The 21,799-nt window shown below is 41.4% G+C and overlaps 1 protein-coding gene and 1 pseudogene across 2 annotated transcripts in view; both read left to right on the plus strand.

Annotated features, from left to right (window-relative positions):
• Window positions 1-21,799, plus strand: part of RGS7 (regulator of G protein signaling 7) — a 576,861-nt gene that overhangs the window by 510,039 nt on the left and 45,023 nt on the right. For both annotated transcript variants that reach the window (XM_015127136.3, XM_015127147.3), the window contains exon 10: window positions 16,945-17,019. In XM_015127136.3, the coding sequence (XP_014982622.1) occupies window positions 16,945-17,019 (75 nt within the window). The remainder of the gene's footprint in view (window positions 1-16,944; window positions 17,020-21,799) is intronic.
• On the plus strand, window positions 20,716-21,246 carry LOC144338610 (riboflavin kinase pseudogene; annotated as a pseudogene).

Consider the following 21,799-nt stretch of genomic DNA (forward strand, 5'->3'; position numbering starts at 1 on the left):
AACAGGGGCTCAATCTGCCATGACGGAACCAGCATGGACTCTGATTTCATAGACAGCAGTCATTATTTGAGCTTTGGTTTTTTTTCCTATTCATTTGCTTTTCCCCAGATGCACAGATTGTGTTTTTAGAAAAGAAAGAAAAGATAGGCTATCTTCACTTAATAGGACATCAGCTATCTTCTTCAAATGAATTTTCTCTTTCCTAAGAAAGACAATTAAATTAAAATTAAAAGCAATCTAGATTAATTTAAAAGATAGCAAATCCTCTCTCAAATACAAAAAAACTCTAGATTTTTCCTCAACTCTGCTATTTCCCTCACAATAATTTCATGTACTGCCTCACAATCAATAACTGGATTTTTTCAAAACAAATTACATTTCATTAACAGAAAACTCAACATAAAGATATGTGTCAGGCCGGGCCTAGTGGCTCACGCCTGTAATCCTGCCACCCTGGGAAGCCAAGGCAGGAGAATTGCTTGAGGTCAGGGGTTCAAGACCAGCTGGGCAACAGAGCAAAACCCCATCCCTACAAAAAATACAAAATCCAGACAGCCATGGTGGTACACACCTGTAGTCTCAGCTGCTTGGGAGGCTGAGGCAATAGAATCACCTGAGCCTGGGAAATTGAAGTTACAGTGAGCCAAGATCACACCACTGCACTGCAGCCTGGGCAACAGAGCAAGACCCTGTCTCAAAAAAGAAAAGAAAAGAAAAAAAAAAAGATATTTGTCCTTACATATTTTCCTTCCTTTCTTTCTCTTTCTTTCTTTTCTTTTCTTTTCTTTCTTTCTTTCTTTCTTTCTTTCTTTCTTTCTTTCTTTCTTTCTTTCTTTCTTTTCTTTCTCTCTCTCTCTCTCTCGCTCTTCCTTCCTTCCTTTTTTCTTTTTCTCTTTCTTTTTTTATTTTTATTTTTATTTTTTTTTTTTGAGACAGAGTTTCGCTCTTGTGGCCCAGGCTTCTGTGCCGCGGCATGATCTCGGCTCATTGCAACCTCTGCCTCCTGGATTCAAGGGATTTTCCTGCCTCACCCTCCCAAGTAGCTGCGATTAAAGGCACCCGCCATCACGCCCAGCTAATTTTTGTATTTTTTAAGTAGAGATGGGGTTTCACCATATTGGCCAGGCTGTTCTAGAACTCCTGACCTCAGGTGATCCACCCACCTCAGCCTCCCAAAGTGCTGAGTTTACAGGCATCAGCCACCGCGCCCAGCCACGTATTTTCAAATGTTAGCAGTTATCCTTTATGAGAAGAAAAAAAGGAAACTGCCATTAAGAAAATGGAACTCCAAAACACAAACAAACAAACAAAAAAGGAAGAGAAGAAAACAGAACTCCAATGTATTGGTCTGGCTTGATAGATCAGAAGAACTTTGAAGTGAACTGAGTTTTACACTCTTGCCTCCATGCTCACCCTATATTTATTCCACCCCAAAATGCTCATTCTTTTAAAATTAAATCTGATATTTGGCCTAAAATTACTAAAGTTTATTAACTTTTTGCTTTTCCTCCATTTGGTATAGTTCAACTTGTTTATTTTCAATTAGCAACTTCCTCAAATCCTGACAGTCAGGTGCGGTGGCTCATGCCTGTAATCCTAGCAGTTTGGGAGGCCGAGGCAGGTGGATCACCTGAAGTCAGGATTTTGAGACCGGCCTGGGCAACATGGTGAAACCCCATATCTACTAAAAATATATGAATTAGCTGGGCATGGTGGTGCACGTCTGTAATCCCAGCTACTCAGGAGGCTGAGGCAGGAGAATTGCTTGAACCCAGGAGGTGGAGGTTGCAGTGAGCCAAGATCTCGCCATTGCGCTCCAACCTGGGCAACAGAGTGAGACTCCGTCTAAAAAAAAAAAAAAACAACCTGACAAGCATAGAAGACCCAGTCCCTTGCTTCTGTGGTATTATTTCATTTATAACAAATTATACCGCGAATAATACTAATACTACAGGCAACTAATATGTGCTTTGCACATTCTGTGTGTCGAGAACTGTGCTGACCCCTTTTACGTGTGGTATTTCGTACACTGAGGACGTTGGAACTGTTTTGATTGCACTCGCTCTGAAAGAAGAGACACCAAGGCTGAAAGAAGTTGCTGCTTTTCCAAGAATCTTAACTATTTTGTCATCATGTTATTTGTCTTTTTTAGGTATGATTATTAACATGTTTTAAAAATGGCATGGTCCTTTAAACAAGTGACTTACTCAGAAATTTTCTTTCAAGTGTGATGCAGATGGAGCTATTTTGGGGAAAGTATGCAACAAGCATCTGAGCTAAGGTGGAATGACTCTTGTAGAAGTTGCCAGAATAAATCATGAATTGAATGCTAGGTTAGACCAGATAATATTTATATTCTCTTCCAAGGCGTGAGTCTTTGATATGCTTCGGTGAAAATTAGGTTCATGGTGGACTAATCTATATAGTTTAGAGAATGCTTATGAAACTCATATTAGATGATGGTTATAGTTGAAAAATGTCAAAACACTGCACGATAGAAGAGCCATTATTAGCTTCATTTTTTCTTACTTTGTGTCTTGAATCCAAGTTTTTCTCATACGGGTTTTAATCTTCAGCTCCATAATACGGCCCAGTGGAGATGCGCTGGTTGTATAATATGGCTCAATTGTGTTGTCTGAACTCTGCTGTGCCATTGCACACCCAGGTAAAGAAATGCACAGCTATTGTCTGTCCTTGGATATTTATTTGTAGGTCAAGATGGAAACCGCTTTAAACAAAGTTATAAAGGCAGGGACAGAGAAGCTTGCTCTATTCTCATCTTGACCTCTCTAAAACTGAGGCTTTCTAAGTTCCCAGTGTCTTCCTGCTTTTTAATTAGTTAACCCCCATCAAATCTGGAAGCAATCTGCTATCAGCCATTTACACTTATCAACCGATGGGCTAATTGCATTGCACAGGAAAAGAACATTTGAGCTAAAATTTTCTGCACTAGAAATGTTTCTTTTAAGGCTAACCGAAGAATTGGAGTATTTGTTTCCTGTTAAATAAATGTATGATAATAATGAGAGGTGATGACCAGTTGGCCAAGAGGTTAAGCTACAGGGGCGAACATTCTCAAGCACACACAAATGCGCGCACGCGCGCACACCCACACACACACACACCAGCAAACAGAGAATAAAACTCATTTTGTATTTTTAATAGTCGAGTAGTGTTCAAAAAGTCTTTCACATTCATTCATTCAGTAAACATTCATTGAGCACCTACTAGGTACCAGGAAATTTCAGACTCCGGTGACAGATACTAAACAAGACATATAAAGTCCCTGCATTTGAGGAGTTTACCCCTCAGTGGTGAAAGACACAAAAAACAAACAAGTGTAATGTGCAAAAACCCTCCAGGTGAAGGTAAGTGGTGTGATAAAAATAATAGCAAGGTGATGTGATCAAGAGGGACCACACAGTATTTGGAGAAAGAAGTAGCACCTAGCACAGAGAAACGGCCTGGTACAGAAAGAAGGCCAGTGAGGCTGGAGTGAAGTGAGCAAGAACAGAGAGGTGCCAAGTGTAGCACCTTGGCCGGACACGGTGGCTCACGCCTGTAATCCCAGCACTCCGGGAGACCGAGGCAGGCGGTTCACGAGGTCAGGAGTTCGAGACCAGCCTGACCAACAGAGTGAAACCCTGTCTCTACTAAAAATACAAAAATTATCTGGGCATGGTGGTGCATTCCTGTAGTCCCACCTACCCAGGAGGCTGAGGCAGGAGAATCGCTTGAACTCGGGAGATGGAGGTTGCAGTGAGCCAAGTTCGTACCACAACACTCCAGTCTGGGTGACAGTGTGAGACTCCGTCTAAAAAAAAGTATAACACCTGATAGAACATGGCAAGGTGTTTGCCTTTTATCCTAAGCGTGATGAGAGCCCTTTGGGGGTTTGAAGAGGAGAGCGATGTGATGTTGCTATAGTTTAAAAAGATGACTCTGGCTACTGTGTAGAGAATAACTTGAGGAAAGGGAGGAGAAAGCAAGAAAGGAATTAGAACAAATAAGAAGGCTGTTGTGATAGTCCAGGTGGGAGATAATGGCAGCTTGGAGCAGGGTAGTAACAGTGAGGGTAGAGAGAAGCCAGTAGATTTGAGGTATATTTGGAGGTAAAGTTTGCAAGATATGCTGATGTCAAGTGAGGGAAGTAAGAGGAAAAGAGGGCTCCATGACGCCTCCTTGATGATGGCTTGAGCCTCTGGATAGATGGTTAGAGGCACTCACTGAAAGACAGAAAACCAAGAAAAGAATAGGTAGGAGGGGAGAGAAACTAAGAGTTCTGGCTTGGACACTTTATCCTTTTTGGGAAACTAAACCAAAATTAGCACTGAATCTGGCAGGCTTTTTCCAAAAGAATCTGGGTGTAGACAAGAGAGCGCATCATTGTTCACTCAGAATCTGGGGAGATGCAACCCAAGAATGCTGCCCTTCACCTCAGTTAGCTTTTCTCCCCACCCCTCAGAGCACACAACAAATTTCTAGCTCTCAGTATGCCACCCTCTTTCTTAGAACTCCAGATAAACGTTTGATGTCATCTACTTCTGACCCCCTTTAATTGGCTTCTATGATATTTATGTACTGATAAGTTTTCCTAAATATGTCATGAGAACTTGTCCACATTTTATTTTTTACAGTTTTTAGACTTTTTCTTACCTCTCATATCCCCAAGTCTATTTCTATCCAAAACTCAGCCAAGACATAAACTCAAAAAGTCTCAACCAAAGTAGTTGTTTAAACTCTCACACTCTAACTTGTGTGCATTGGTTCATTTGCTAAAATGTGAGACCCTGTGGCAAAGGAGCATTTGTATAGTTTCCTGATCCACATCAGAACCAAGCAACGAATTAGAGAATAATGAGATGGGCTGCAGTCAAGGTTGCTGAGAGCAGCAAAAAGTGACAGCTAACTGGGATAAGGCAGAGGAACTAAAAATGGCATAAAATCACATAAAATCTCAAAAGGCATTAGGAGTTGGGATCATCTAGCCTCACAGGCATTGCTGTCTTAAAGATAGCAAAATAACATTGTCCTCAAATAATCATGACCTCGAATCATCAAGGAAAGACCGTTGTTTTGGATATGATTACATAAGAATGCAAGGATGCATGGGAATTATTTTAAAAGATTTTTTTTTTCCTAGCAGTGAAAATAAAATAAAGTTTGGGCTCTTAGCAATAAATATGAAATCTAGAAAAGAACTTTATGTAAAACTCTCTTTTCTAACACTACTAAATCTTTTTCTCTTTTTGGAAATCAAGTTGAATGCAACAGAGTATATCTTTGAAATTAATCTTCTTTACAGAGATTTTGCTAAACCGAGGTGTGTGTGTTGTGGCCGTTCTCTGTATGTGTGTCCTGTAAAGGGAGGGCTCTGATCTGAACATGTGTGTCCTCCCCAAATCCGTGTGTTGAAATCCTAATCTCCAAGGTGGTGGTATTAGGAGGTAGGATCTTTGGAAGGTGCTTAGGTCATGAAGGTTCTTTCCTCCTGAATGGGATTAGTGCCCTTATAGAAGAAGCCAAGAGAGAACTATTATGTCTTCCATCATGTGAGGAAATGGCAAGAAGGAACCTTCTGTGAACTGAAGTGACCCTCACCCAACCCAAAATCTTTCACTGCCATGATCTTGAACTTCCCAGCCTCCAGAACTGTGAGAAATAGATGTCTATTGTTTACAAGCCACCTGGTTGATGGTATTTTGTTACAGAAGTCTGAAGAGACTAAGACAGGGAGGTACACGCCTTTTCTATTTGGGAACATATGATTTAGGAGCTCCCATGTCCTTTGTAATTCAAAGCTATTGAATTCAAGGCAGCTATTGTAATTCAAGGTTAATTCCAGTATGTGATGATTGTCACAAACTCGTTTCCCAGTTGTCCCACTGTTATCTGCTGTAAAAATTATTATAAGCCTTTGAACTTACTGTGAGTTATTTATGCTATAGGAAATTTTATTTGGTTCTCTTTAGCCTTTACAGCATACCATTTAAGTCACCAGTACTAACAATAGCACCGTGTAAAAAGATAAAGATTGTTTTCTCCAGTTCAGTAGCTAGTTCATTTTCCTACTTTTTGCCACCTCACTTTTACACTGGGGAAATTTATGTTGTCACCAGAGACATAGTCTAGACTTCATGTCTTAATTTCTGCATTCAAGAAACATATTAAGGGTTAAAGTAAAAATGTTTAAGGTGTTTGATGACCCATTTAAGCCCATAGACCAGGAACCCAAAAATTCTGTGTTGCTACTCACCCTCCCACCAATGGAATACCAGAGGAACAGTATAATGCGAATCAAAATGCCACTTCAATTATGGGTGTAAAAGAACCTAATATGCCAACCCAGGTCATAGGACAAGTTGGAGCACACATGTTCAGTCTCAAACCTAAGAGGGACTTTTCTCATCCAACTGAAAATCTTTGTATGTCCTCACACAGCAGCCAGCTTTTTGTAGGGACATAATCATAGAAAGGGAAGGAGATCAATCGCTCATGTGCGCACAGCAGGCCAGGTGTCACAGAAAAGTGTCCATGCACACTTGCCTCGGGCCTTTTGTTTCTTCCTGCAGGAGCCCCTATTTTAAAGATAATTACGGCAACTTAGCTTCTACCCAGTGATTTTTTAAATTTCAAAGCAGTTCTAGCTGGGAGCATTTTAAGTATTTTAAAGCTGAACATTAAACAGAGGTAATCCCAGTGACCACAAAGAAGTTATAGGCAAATGTACTGGTTAGAGTCCTCTTGGTTGCTCTTCGAGAATGGTACCTGCAAGGCAATTCCTAGTCTATAAAAAGGGAGTATCATTGAAGGATGCACAGAGAGTTCCTAGATGTGAGGCTGAAGTGGTCTGATTTCAACTAGAGCAGATTAACAGAATGTGGTAGGACTACAGAAGAAGAATTTAGGAAAGTGTAGCAGAGACTCTGAGTAATGAGAGACAGCTCCACCAAATTCTCAGGAATTGATCATCATGTTTTCATGTTGCATATTCAATGATATGTTCATACCACCAATGATAATGCAAAAATCAATGGCACAAAAGGACAGGCCAAGGGCAGATGATTTCGCAGGCATTTGTGTTGGAAGTGCCCTGATTCGTGATCTTCATAGCGACTGTATAAAGAGCTGCGTTCCATTTGGAGACTTCAGCAAATACAAACGTTGTATGTAAATACAACCCAGGAATCGTTTTTGGATTCCTCTCTTCTCTTCACAGGCTTCCCCATCTCAGCAGATGGCATGGGAGTCATCCTTGATATTCTGTTTTCTTCAGCATGCCCACAGTCACAACCCATCAGCAAGTTTTGTTGATTATACCTTCAAGATGCATCCCAGATGCAACCACTTCACATCATCTCTAGCGCTGACATGCAAATCCACGTCGCCATCATCTCTTGCCTGGATAACTGCAGTAACCTTCAAACTGGGCCCCTTGCTTCTGCTTTGCCCTGTTCCCACCCTGATAATCCACTCTCAAAGTACTCAATATTCTTGGATGAGTTCTTTGTTTGGTTGGTTGGTTTTTAATCAGTTTTATTTTTTTAGAGCAGTTTTGGTTCACAGCAAAATTGAGTGGAAAGTGCTGAATTCCCCAGCAACCTCCCCCACTGCCCACAGCCACCCCCATTATCAACACTCCCCCCACCAGAGTGGTACATTAGTTATAATCGATTAATCAATGATATAACCCTGATATATCATTATCACCTGCACTCTGTAGTTTAGCGTTCACTCTTGATGTTGTACAGTCTATGGTTTTGACAAATGTATAATGATATGTATTCATTGTTGTAGTATCATATAAAATAGTTTCACTACCCTAAAATTTCTCTGTGCTGGGCCTATTTATTCCCAACCCTTGGCAACCACTGATCTGGAAAAGGCAAAACTATTTGTCTCCATCGTTTTGCCTTTTCCAGAATGTCATATGGTTGGAATCGTATAATCTGTAGCTTTTTCAGATTGGCTTCTTTCACTTAGTAATATGCATGTAAGGTTCCTCCGTGTCTTTTTGTGGCTTAATAGCTCATTTCTTTTTAATGCTGAATAATATTCCATTGTCTGGATGTACCACAGTTTATACATTCACCTACTAAAGGACATCTTAGTTGCTTTAAAGTTTTGGCAATTATGAAGAAAAAGCTGCTAGAAACATCCATGTACAGGTTTTTGTGTGAACATAAGTTTTCGACTCAATTTGGGTAAATGCCCACGAGGATGATTGCTGGATCGAGTGGTTAGAGTGTTTTGTAAGAAACTGCCAAACTGTCTTGCAAAGTGGCTCAACCATTTTGCATTCACACTGGCAATGAATGAGAATCTCTGTGGCTGCACATCCTTGCCAGCAACTGGTGTTTTCAGTGTTCTGGATTTTGGCAATTCTAATAGGTGTGGAGGGGTATCTCGTTGTTATTTCAATTTTCATTTTCCCAACGACATACAGCGTGGAGCATCTTTGTACAAATGTGTTTGCCATCTGTATGTTTTCTTTGGTGAGGTGTCTGTTCAGATCATTTGTCCATATGTTAATGGGGTTGTGGTATTTTCTTATGGTTGGGTTTTAAGAGTTCTTTACTTATTTTGGATAATAACCTTGCATATTTTTTTTTTCAACTTTGTGGCCTGTCTTCTCATTCTCTTGACAGTATCTTTCACAGAACAGAAGTTTTTAATTTTAATGAAATCCAAGTTATCAATTATTTCTTTCATGGATTGTGCCTTCGATGTTGTATCTAAAAAGTAATCGCCCAACTCAAGGTCACGTTCTCCTGTTATTTTCTAAAAATTTTATAATTTAGCATTTTACATTTAGGTTTATGATTCATTTTGAGTTTGTGTGTGTGTGTGTGTGTGTGTGTGTGTGTGTGTGTGTGTGAGTGTAAGGTCTGAATGAGTTTTTAAAAATAAATCATATGAAGTCACTCTCCTGTTTAAAACTTTCCAGTGGCTTCCAATTATGTTTAGAATTAAGCCAAAGTTGGGCCAGTCGCAATGGTTCACGCCTGTAATCTCAGCACTTTGGGAGGCCGAGGCAGGCGGATCACGAGGTCAGGAAATCGAGACCATCCTGGCTAACACGGTGAAACCCCGTCTCTACTAAAAATACAAAAAATTAGCCAGGCGTGGTGGTGCGCGCCTGTAGTCCCAGCTGCTCGGGAGGCTGAGGCAGGAGAATGGCGTGAACCCGGGAGGCGGAGCTTGCAGTGAGCTGAGGTCACGCCACTGCACTCCAGCCTGGTTGGTAGAGCAAGACTCCGTCTCAAAAAAATAAAACAAAACAAAAAAGAAACCTTAAAAAATAAAAATAAAGAATTAAACCAAAGTGCTTACCACCTTACCATGGTCTGTGATTTCTACTCAACCTGACCACTTTCCACAGCTTCAGGCTGACTTCAGATAACTCCATTTCCTTCTGCCTCTCGGATGCATGGAGTTCATTCATAGCATACATTGAAGCACGATATCATACCCAAGAATCTGTAGCTAGCAAATGAGACCTAATAGCAATTAAATGAGTAAATACTATAGAGAAGAGTGAATGGAAGGAATTTGGAGCAATTTCCTCAAACAACTTTCTTCAGTTTGTGTGTAGGAAGCAGATGGGTCAGGAGGAGGTGGGCTGAAAGAATCAGAGCCTGAATCAACTGACAACTGCCTAAGAAAGTGAAGAAAAGCTTGAACTGGGTCTTTAAAAAAAGAATCCTGGCTAGGCACAGTGGTTCGCACCTGTAACACCAGAGCTTTGGGAGGCTGAGATGGGAAGACTGCTTGAGGCCAGGAGTTTGAGACCAGCCTGGGCAACATAGCAAGACCCTGTCTCTACTAAAAATTAAAAATAAAATATCAGCCAGACATGGTGACACTCACCTGTAGTCCCAGCTACTCAGGAGGCTGAGACAAGAGGATTGCTTGAGCCCAGGAAGTGGGGGCTATAGTGAGCTGTGGTTGCACCATCGCATTACAGCCTGGGCCAAAAAAAAAAGAAAAAAAATCCTGAGATTGAACACTTTAAAATCTGTAGTTACTTCATGTAAGTGTACACTTTAAAATCTATAATTACTTCGCGTAAGAATAAGGGATCATTTTTATTGGGGTACTATGGGTCATGCATGCAATTTTTAAAACTTGTACTGTATTACAAAGGGGCAACTCTTTTTCATTAATTTGCTTCTATTTGAATTAATAATTATATATACAGATGCTCTTTGACCTACAATGGGGTCATGTCCCAATAAAGACACTGTAAGCCAAAAATATTATAAGTCAAAAATGCATTTAATACTCTAATAAACTCACAGTAAGGGTGAAAATGTTTAAGTTGAGCCATAGTAAGTCAGGGACCATCTAAATACAGCAGTTCCCCCTTATCTATGGTTGCAGTCTGCGGTTTCAGTTATCCATAGTCAACTGCAGTCCAAAAATATTAAATGGAAAATTCAGGAAACAATGCATCAGTTTGCAATTTCGTGCCATTCTGAGTAGCATGATGAAATCTCATCTATCCCATTTCTGCCCCAGCTGGAACATGAGTCACTCCTTTGTCCAGCAGATCCATGCTGTCTATGGTACCCACATGTTAGGCACTTAGTAGCCTTCTAGGTTATCAGATCGACTGTCCTGGTATTGCAGTCACCTTTACTTTACTTCAGAATGACCCCAAAGCCATCATCATCACATGTTTTGGCATATTTTATTATTTTATTCTTTTTTTTTTTTTTTTTTTTTTTTTTTTTTGAGACGGAGTCTTGCTCTGTAGCCCGGGCTGGAGTGCAGTGGCCGGATCTCAGCTCACTGCAAGCTCCGTCTCCCGGGTTTACGCCATTCTCCTGCCTCAGCCTCCGGAGTAGCTGGGACTACAGGTGCCGCCACCTCGCTCAGCTAGTTTTTTGTATTTTTAGTAGAGACGGGGTTTCACGGTGTTAGCCAGGATGGTCTCGATCTCCTGACCTCGTGATCCGCCCGTCTCGGCCTCCCAAAGTTCTGGGATTACAGGCTTGAGCCACCGCGCCCGGCCTATTATTTTATTCTTAGTTATTGTTGTTTTCTATTTTATTATTAGTTATTGTTGTTAATTTCTTACTATTCCTAATTGATAAGTTAAACTTTATGATAAGCATGTATATATGTAAGAAAAACAGTATATATAGGTTTTGGTACTATCTGTGGTTTCAGGCATCTCTTTTGTGGGGGTGGGCAGTAGTAAAACATATCCCCCAAGGATAAGGGGGGACTATGCATATTTCAAACCTGAATTTTCCCAGAATCATGATTTTTTAAAACTTTCTAAGGTGTACTTGATGTCTTGCTATCAGCTCTGTTTGACGGTGCATTTCTAATCCTGCACTCACCTGTCATTTAGGACACTGTTCTCCCAGGTACACATCAGCTGCAGTGATGGAACTTAAAGACAGCTGTTCTGTATTCCTGTCTCTCACTGTTGCTCTTCGCCACAAGTTTTGCCAACTTGTCCTGAACACAAGTATGCCTTCTGCTATCACTAACAAAAATGTACTATCGCATGAAAGGAACTAAATGGCATTTAGATGCTTTTACTTAAAATATCAATAATGAAACCAAAAACTCCAGCTTCTCTTTTGCATCTCATGAGGACACTCACGTAAACGTTATGACAGTAATATTTCTCAATGATATGCTCCGTTTACTCCCTCAGGAATGGATTCTACAGTGTTAAATCCTACTTTATAATAAATAACATTATAATAATGTTACAACCCAGCTTAGTTCGGTTGAAAAGAAATTCATCTTTGAATCACTAGAAATAACACAATTCTCTTCCAGGCTAATGTAAATAGCATTTCATTACTCCTTACATCCTACAATACCATGTGCTTAATACTGTATCCAGCAAATAGTATATATTTGAACATTTTAGTGGAATGTCTACTTGGTAACGATAATGTTATTTATATCTTATTGGGAAGATAGATATGTTTAGCTCTGCAGAAACTAATTTTACGAATTTCATGAAGGTCTGGTGCCAGCTAGTGGTACGTATTATATATGCATCAAAAAGATAATTGATTTTTTTTTTAAGTAACCAAAAACAACATAGTCTCATCAAGATTGAAAAATTGCTTAAAAACAACATTTACAGTAATATTGTTTGCCATGTTGAGGAGAACCAACAGACTGCGCGTAAGAATGGATGTCTGTCTTGGCCGGGCGCAGTGACTCATACCTGTAATCCCAGCATTTTGGGAGGCCAAGACGGGTGGATCACCTGAGGTCAGGAGTTCGAGACCAGCCTGGCCAACATGGCAAAACCTTGTCTCTACTAAAAATACAAAAAATTAGCTGGGCGTGGTGGCACCCGCCTGTAATCCCAGCTACTTGGGAGGCTGAGACAAGAGAATCACTTGAACCCAGGAGGCAGAGGTTGCAGTGAGCTGAGATTGTGCTGTTGCACTCCAGCCTGGGCACAAGAGTGAAACTCCGTCTCAGGGAAAAAAAAAAAAAAAATGGATGTCTGGAATGTTCTGTTGTCCTATAATGCTCTGTGTCAACTTCCACTTAGTCATTATGCTCCCATATTCTGATTATTCATGTGTCTGTCGTTCTTATTGTATCAGGAAGTTACTGGGATACGGCTCATGCCTTCGTTTCTGTAATTCACCATGTGTCACAAGATCTGACAATTAGATGCAGAAAGAAATATTTATTGAATACATAAGCGAATTCAAGAAAAATTATTGCCATATTTCACTTACCACAGTGCATGACTTCTGAAAGCAGTTATTCAGGGGTTATCAGCACTGAGTCATGACCTTAATTATTCAGAAGTATACCAGACAACTTTGGGCCTCTAAGCTTTTTTAATCTTCAAGAATTTCCTAGTTGACTTAGATATCATAGATCTGTTGAACCATTAGCTGTCCCGTGAGGCCTCCTTAGAAATTACAAGGCCTCTGAGACAAGCATCCCAGATCCAGATTACTATTTTAACCATTTAGTCATTAGTAACAAATTTTGAACTGGCAGATTTTATTTTCCTGGGATGGGAGCCGGGTTATAAAACATATCTTACAGTTCAGTCTCTAATAACATTTACTTTTAAAATCAATGCTTTCTTATTAATTTGCTGATTAGTGGTGTTAATAATTGGCTCAAGTGGGAATGTCAGATGTAAGCTAATGGTTCATTAATCAAATTTAAAAGGGCATCATCTTTTAAACATGAGGATGAAACTTCTAATTTCTTTCAGGACTGACAGTCAGATATGTTCCTCTGGGGAGGGGATCTTTCCACTTTATGCCTTCAATGGTTGACACAATTTCCAGGGCCATTTGTTAATTATTCCCCCTGGTGTGAAGTAAAATTGATTTGGAATCCTAGCTCGTTATGGAAGGAGTTTTAGAGTTCAAATTAGTTCAGCTTCCTCAGATGTATAAAGAAAATACAGTTTCTGTATTTTCTATAATTGACATAGTTTTCTCAGAAACCTTTTTGAAGGATAGGTTTCAATGCATGTGCTCTGCATGCCACTATATCGAAATAGTTGGTTTAGATGACTCGCTCATTTGTGGATCAATGATCACACTTTCAGTTTTCTCAGCCTTTCTCTGCTGCTATCCAACACTGGTTTTGGAAGAGAGTTTGGAGTCCAGAGGCTTTGTTTTTACAATCTTGTGCAGTGGGGCCTGAGGGCCAAGCACCTGCAGAACATCTTCCAGATCCTTGTCGATTTCTGCTATAGGCAGGTTAGTGTGGGCTACTCCCAGGACAGCTGCAACAGGTACCATCTCATCACCTGGAACTCACTGCTGAAGTCTGTTTCAGACATCTGCTTCCAGCATAAAATCCCTGCACGCTGTGGCCTTTGTCCCAACCTCAGTCTCCCATCCACCCACTATTCTTAGATCTTCTGTGCCTTTTACTACTGTGGCATGCAAGAAATTCCAGATGCCTCGACTGCCACATGAGAGGGTTGGGAAGCACTGCCTTAAGCTCATGTTTCTTGCTACCACCCATATGATATAAAATTCATGTTGACTCTGATCACATGTGGAGCTGCTTCTATGGGCATGGGACTAACTACCTCACAGGCTACCTCATACTTGTGTGGGATTTTTTATTCCTCCCTGTTACCTCTCCTTCTTCGAGTTTCTTCCACAGAGGAGAAAAATGAGGCACCTGCTGAGCTCAGTATCTTACCTTTCTCTTTCTTTGCCTCCAGGTCATGAAGAAACATGCTTTCCTTTTCCTGGATATTATATCCTAATTTTTCCCATCCCTTAACATATAGAAAAACAATCTCCATGACGTATCTTATCATACTTGGCTCTTTAAAAAAAAAAGAGAGAGCAAGAGAGAGAGAAAGACAAAATCTCACCCTGTCACTCAGGCTGGAGTGTGGTGGCTCAGTCACAGCTCACTGCAGCCTCAGACTCCTCAAAGCAAGTGATCCTCCCACCTCAGTCTCTCAAACTGCTGAGATTACAGGCATAAGCCACTGCACCTGGCACTGTGCTTGGCTCCTGATATGTTGATAGGAGTTTAAAGAATTTTACTGCCTTCCTTTCCATTATGGCTCAGGCTTAGGGATGGAAGGTTGCAAAGAAATAGAAATTGAATCGAAAATGAAAACTCGATCCTTTAGTGTTTTAAAAACCTTGTCTTTGTTACACCTAGATCAATGGTTGTAAACTCTGGCTGCATATTAAAATCCCAGGGGTCTTTTGAAAAAACGAATGCCTAGACCAACCATAAAAAAAATCAAACCAGAATATCAGATACTCAGCAACCAGATGCTGGGGTAGTTTAGTGCATTGCTCGGTGTCGCTTAGGAAATTAGTCCCACCCAGCTGGGCGCCCTTCCTCCCTCCTACACGGCCAAGCCGACCACTGTGCTGAACCAGTGATTTCTATTCCTAAATAGATACGCACACCAAACTCATAATTTGTTTAATGTTTGCAGTACAGTGTGTGTGTGTGTGTATGTGTAGTATATACACATTCTACAAAAAAAGAGACAAAATGTTTTCCTCATTTACTTCCTTATCCATTATAATATTATGGTGGAGTTTTTGCCCAACGGCTATGCTAGCAGGAGATGGTTCTTTAAGGAAAGTGTCCTCTATCCTCATTACACAATGAGCTGATTCCTGTTACTGTAGTGAACAGCTGACTCTGCCAATCACAGCAGCTCTGCCTTTTTGCCCTTCCTTCCCAACCCCATCCCAACTCCACAGAAGACTTCCGCATTCACACTTTCTCTGGAGTCACTTCTAAGGACATCTAATGCTTTAATTTCTTGCAATCTGTGGGAAGAAGCAGAGAAATTGAGCAGAGACATGCAACTTGATGGTTTGTTTGTTTGTTTTGAGATAGAGTTTCGCTCTTGTCGCACAGGCTGGAGTGCAGTGGCGCGATCTCAGCTCACCACAACCTCCGTCTCCTGAGTTCAAGTGATTATCCTGCCTCAGCCTCCAGAGAAGCTGGGACTACAGGCTCCTGCCACCACGTCCAGCTAATTTTTGTATTTTCAGTAGAGATGGGGTTCACCATGTTGGCCAGGCTGGTTTTGAACTCCTGACCTCATGATCCATCCACCTCGGCCTCCCAAAGTGCAGGGATTACAGGCGTGAGCCACCGCGCCTGGCTGATGTTTTTTACTAATACCAGACATCCTTAAATCCTGCACCAAAAGTAAAGGAAACACAGTCCATGCAGCCATTAACTTCTCATCTCTTCTAAAGGATGTGTGATGTCTAAGCCCTTTCTACATTTAAGCTACCCTGTATTTTTGAATCTCCTGTCTTCTCTGTTTCCTGATTCATATTCTCTCCCTTCCCCTCTTCTTCCCCCCTCCTCCCCCTCCTCCTCCAAATATACAAGAAGAAGCTTGCAGCTATTTGTTTCTGTGCAACAGAACAATAAATCCGACAAGATGAGACTCCTGAGGTTGTCAGGAAACTAACAGCAGGCTGCCGATACTTCTCCAACCCCTCTGCTTTAAAGGGGTTCACCTGCTCTTAAGGAAAAGGAAGGTCGGGAATTTATCAGAAGCAGCATGGCATCTTATTTACCAGTTTCTTTCTCCATCTTTCACATGTTAACCATTGTATATTCTGTCTCTGGCAAACAAAGACTCCTAGTCACTGGGTTTCACAATCCCTGTAAGACAGTTCATTCTGGGAGTTGAGCTGGCTCAACTAAATGCCATTTGAGCTTTCCAACTTGGGAAAAGCAAGCCACCCATCTAATAACAGCCTTTTTTTTTTTTTTTAATTTTTTGCGATGAGTTTCGCTCTTGTCGCCCAGGCTGGAGTACAATGGTGCGATCTCAGTTCACTGCAACCTCCACCTCCCATGTTCAAGTGATTCTCCTGCCTCAGCCTCCTGAGTATCTGGGATTACAGGTGCCCACCACTACGCCCAGCTAATTTTTTATATTTTTAGTAGAGAGACAGTTTCACCACGTTGGCCAGGCTGGTCTCGAACTCCTTACCTCAGGCAATCCACCCACCTCAGCTTCCCAAAGTGCTTGGATTACAGGCATGAGTTATTGCGCCTGGCCCAGCCTCACTTTTTATAAAGAGGGAACTCTGCAAGAGGCTGTCTGCAGATAACCAGCAAGGGGGATCGGCCCGTTTGTCCAGGAGCGCCTCACTCTTTCTGTCGGGTTTGTGGCTACAAATATTGACACCACTTTCACATGTGCAGCCCAACTATTTCTTTTTCCTGTTTCTCTGGGAGTTATTTGAAGATGGCATCTGAAGGCCTTTAAGAGTTAAGAAGTATCATGTCTTTTATGACTGGCCACTGCTGATGGGACTGGCTGTGGCCATCCAGAAAACACTTCCCTTGATCTGTGTCATTGTGGCATTTGCTTGGGCTCTGGAGAGCGAGTCATTCATGATTGTCCTGCTCAGAAATTTCATACCCAAAGATTCATTTGTCTCTCTGTTTTTCCATTTCCAGCCTGGATGTGTAAATACAACTGAAGTGGACATTAAGAAATCATCCAGAATGAGAAACCCCCACAAAACACGGAAGGTAAAACTGACATCTGTTGTGCTGATCTTGGTGATGGATTGCATTGTTTACAGGACGTCAGCCATGAACACTTTCTTCCCATGTCATGGAGTATCTTCCTCACTCTTCCCAGCCTTCCACAGCCCTCCCTTCCTCAAGAATAGCCCCATCCTGATGCTCAAGCACACCAGGGTCCCAAGACAGAGCGGTGGTACCAACTAACTGACAGGAGACGAACAGGAAGCGGAGGACCCCTCCCCTCTCCCAGAGAAGGGTGTGGCCTTCAGAGCCCAGGAAAGGAGGAAAAGAAGATGGAGGTTTTCTAACGATGATTTCTAAGGAAATCTAAGGATGATTTTTCTAAGGAAATCATCCTTAGAAAACCTGACACTAATGAGAGAAGGGCATTTTAAAACCCGAGGAAAGGGTGACATCTAAAAGATATTTAATTACAGAAAGAGTGCAGGGACCCCCTCTTAACACTAGAATTTTGTAACACAACCATAAGACAGTGGTTGTATTTCAGTGTTCGTTTTCTGAGAGAATATCGGTGTGCAGGGTGCAGGGGAAGCTATTCCAAGTTCAGTGACATTTTAAATAACCCTTTGAAAACGCATAGCGATAGTCTCTACATATTTTTTAAAACAACACGTACAACTAGAAGGGATTTTTATTCATTCCATAAAACGTGCTTGATGTACACAAGAATTTCTGGCCTGTAGCAGTCACTTTGAGAACACAGCTTATTGATTGGTCCTGCAGGATTAATACATCCCACAAACTTCAAGGTCTTCTTTTCTGTGACTATTTCCTTAGTATTTCCTCAGCCATAGTGTTTACCAGAGTCTGTGTCCCTGCAGTAAGCACCCAATATTTTTTTCTAGTCTTATTTTATGTTACCTTTTCTCCTATCCCTAGAAACATATAGCTTCATGTTCAAAGGCCCCAGTATGGTCCAGGTACCTTTTCTTTCTTTTAAGGCAGTTTACCTTGATGTTAGGATAAACAAGCCGAAGCAAAGCACCACAAAACCAACTCAGATGCGGTGCTCAAATGTATCTGCCCCTAGGAACTCTCCAAGGGAGAGGTGAAGTCAGACCAAAGCAAGCCTGTCTGGTCTGTCTCTCGTGGCTGGCCCTGCTTAATTGCTTTCATCTTCTGCTCACAGCACAGCCTGAGGGCACCAAGAACTAGTTTTGCAGAACAAGATTCAAAAATGCTATCAGCGCTCCAAAAAGTGCATTAAGCCACCTCTCTCCACTTTCTGAATAGTGAAATTACTCTTCGAAATACTTTATTGGGTGTCCTGTTTCCCCCAACAGACACTAACCCAGACATGCTGTGATTCAGAAGACAAAGCACATGAATTGACAAGATGGCACTTAGACACAATAAAGGCATCATTTATACTCTTTTCGGCACCATCTTCAGTATTGATCATCTTTCTCGTGTTTCACATGGCACCCTTCTTTTTGAACATTTGAGAAGCATTCGTTTACAATGTTGTTCTTCACATACCATCAGCCCTCATTTAATGATGAAAAGCCCATGAGGCATTGCAAGGTGAAATATTGTAAAAAAAAGAATCATTGAGATCTAGCTCTCTTTGTTTCGATAACATCTCATTTCTTGTGAATCAATAATGATAGAATGACAGGGCCTCACTCCAGAGCTGTCTGGCGCTAACATTTGCCAGGAGAAAACAAAAGTCCTGAAAAATCTGACAGCAATTAACAGGTATGCCCTTATTTTCCACGGTTGGAGAAAACTGATTTTTCTCACCTTTTGATACATATAGTTTCTCACAGTCAGAAGTGTTCAATTTGCTAGAATCTTCGCAGAGGATAATGTTATTTTGCATGGAAGGTTGTACGACTCCAAGCCACATACTAATATGTTTTTTTTAGAAGTATCACCACTGATACTTCATATGATATGAAGTATACAACTATGATATGCTCATAGTTGTTTAGGAACTGTAATGATCCACTGAATTAGCAAAATTAAGGAGTCTCTGCTCTATGCCAGACATGTCCTGGGCTTTAGGTACTTCACAGTAAATGGGACAGTCAGGGCCTTGCTCCCCCTAATTCATGGTCTCATAAGGGTACAGGTATTGAGCAAGGAGACAAATGTCTGTACATGGATATAAGTATATGATTTCGTTAAGCTTTATGTAGTCTGCTGGGGCCGCCTTAACAAAATACCGCAAACTAGGTGGTTTAAAGAGTAGGAATTTGTTACCTCATAGTTACGGAAACTAGAAGTTCAAGATCAGGGTGGTGGCAAGTTCAGTTCCTGTGGAGTGTCTCTTCCTGGCTTGGGGATGGCCGCCTTCTCCTATGCTCAGTGGCTTTTCCTGTGTGTGCATAGAGACAGAGAGAAAAACAAAACACAACAACCAACTCTGGGTCTCTTCTTCTTCTTAAAAGGACATCAGTTCTATTGTATTAGTTCCCACCCTATAACCCCACCTAACCATTTCCTCTTCACAGGCCGGATCTCCAAATACAGCTGTGTTGGGGGATAGGGATGCAACGTAAGAATTTGGGGGAGGGGACACAACTCCCACCCGTGACATATGACAAAGGGAATTTAAGTGATTTGTGCTTGTAATTGCCACTGCATTTTATCAGTGAATATCTTGACAGCAATCAGCAAGCTGTTTCACCCCCCTCTGAGGGGTCCACAGCTCTGTGTCTGCGGAGCAGGCGACACTGTGAGATCCCAAGCCACAGAGGCCAGCCAGTCGCCCCTGGAAACCACCCTTCCCTTCCGCCATAATTGGGCTATCACTGTAGCGCGTCCTCCCGGCTGTGTGGTCGGCCTCAGTCTTTATACTGCGGCTGCTCAGGAAGTGGAACCTACGGAACACGCTTAATCTTTGAAAGCAGATAATGCTCGTAGCAAGGAGAGCTGCTGTCCATTTCTTTGGGAGCGAGCTGTAACAATTTTCCTGTGATTACATGCCATAACAAGAGTAAAGGACCCAGTAAATCCCTCAACTAACAGTCTAGCATAAGTGCCTGAAGAATATCAGAGTCATTCCACATTTCATTTGGGAATGTTGTATCTAATTGTTGAATTTTTGACATGTTTATCAAATATAAGAAGCAAAGACTTTGCTGTATGGATGATTTGAGCTATGTTAAGAATCTACAGTTAGTCCATTTTCAAGTCTTTCTTTTTAATTAGAATATACTACAATATAAGAAAATAGGTAAAAATGTGTTATCTCAAGGATCTATGAAAGAATGATAATGTAGCATAGCCAGAAAGAAATCAGCCTAATCTAGGTAAGTTTGAAGGGGAACCGTCTGCCTGATGTTCTTGAGTCTGATACTATTAATTTTGACTGTAATAGATTCTGTATTAGCCAGAGATCTCCAAAGAAACCGAACCATAAACAGAGTGGGGGGCGAGAGAGGGGGAGAAAGACAGAGACTTATATTAAGGCATTGGCTCACAGGATTATTGAGGCTTGGCGAGTTCAAACTCTGATGTGGGAGGCCAACAGGCTGGAGACCTAGGGAAGAGTAGCAGTTCAAATCCAAAGACACAGCTCTTGTGTCGCCGGGAAGCTTTTGCTGGGTTGCTGGCATCAGGGACCCACCTCGGCGTGTTGTCTTGTCGCCAGGCCCCTGGTGCACCCCAGCGGCAGGCAGAGCTCACGGCCATGCCTTCGCCCCACCCGCTCTGGTCCAGGGTCCGGGCACTGCGTCGATGGCGGCTCCGCAAAACATTCGACCCGGCTGCAGCCCATGTCCTGAGCGGACTGGACTGTAACATGAGGCATCTGCGCCGCTTCTGCCGGGCCCAAGTGGTGTGGGGCTTCGGCCGTGGCTCCAGGCAGCTGGGCATCCCCGCAGCTAATCTTCCCGAACAAGCTTAGTAGCTAATCTTACAGTTGATGTATCCATCGTCATTTATTATGGTTGGGCCAGGGTTGGAAGTGGAGATGGCCTTTAGGTGGTGGTGAGCATAGGATGGACCCCTACCACAAGAATACGAAGAAGTCCATGGAAAGGCTTATCCCGCATACCTTCAAAGAGGACTTCTATGGGGAAATCCCCAATGCGGCCATTGTTGCCTACCTCAAACCAGAAAAGAACTTTCTTTGGAGTCACTTATTTCAGCAATTCCCAGCGACATTGAGGAGGCTAAGAAACGACTAGATTTACCAGAACATTTGAAACTCAAGACAATTTCTTCCAGGTTTCTAAAAGCAAAATAATGAACAGCCCCTGATGAAAAAAACATATTATTTATTCATTCACTGTTTTCTAGTATTTTAGTGTTTATTACCATCTAGCCTCATCTTGGTTATATTTTAAAACTCAAACATTTTCCTATAGCTGCGAATTAAACAGTACAATATAGTTACCATATCATGCTTCAGCTGTTAAATTAAGGCCATCATGTCATAGCACTAAAAAGATTCATTTAAAAATCAATATTTAAAAAAATATATTGATTAAAATGTATCACTAGAAAGGTATTACATGTCTTATAATGGAAGTGAAATGTATTATAAGCACGGGTAAAAAGACAAATCACTAGTTTGAGATGAAAACTAAAATTTTCATGGTAAAATACCAACATGTATGTACTTGTATAGTTTGTACTTCTGGACAGAGAAGGCTTATAAAAGTAAATGCATTAAATAGAAGTTCAATAGTTTATCATAAACCTACATGGAATACACCTAGACTTTGTATTTTTGATATTTTGCGCATTAATATATTATTAGAAACATGAAGATGTTTGTGAATTTTTTAAGTCATTTTCTTTGAAGTCACAT

Source organism: Macaca mulatta, chromosome 1, assembly GCF_049350105.2.
Source record: "Macaca mulatta isolate MMU2019108-1 chromosome 1, T2T-MMU8v2.0, whole genome shotgun sequence".
NCBI classification, from domain to species: Eukaryota; Metazoa; Chordata; class Mammalia; order Primates; family Cercopithecidae; genus Macaca; species Macaca mulatta.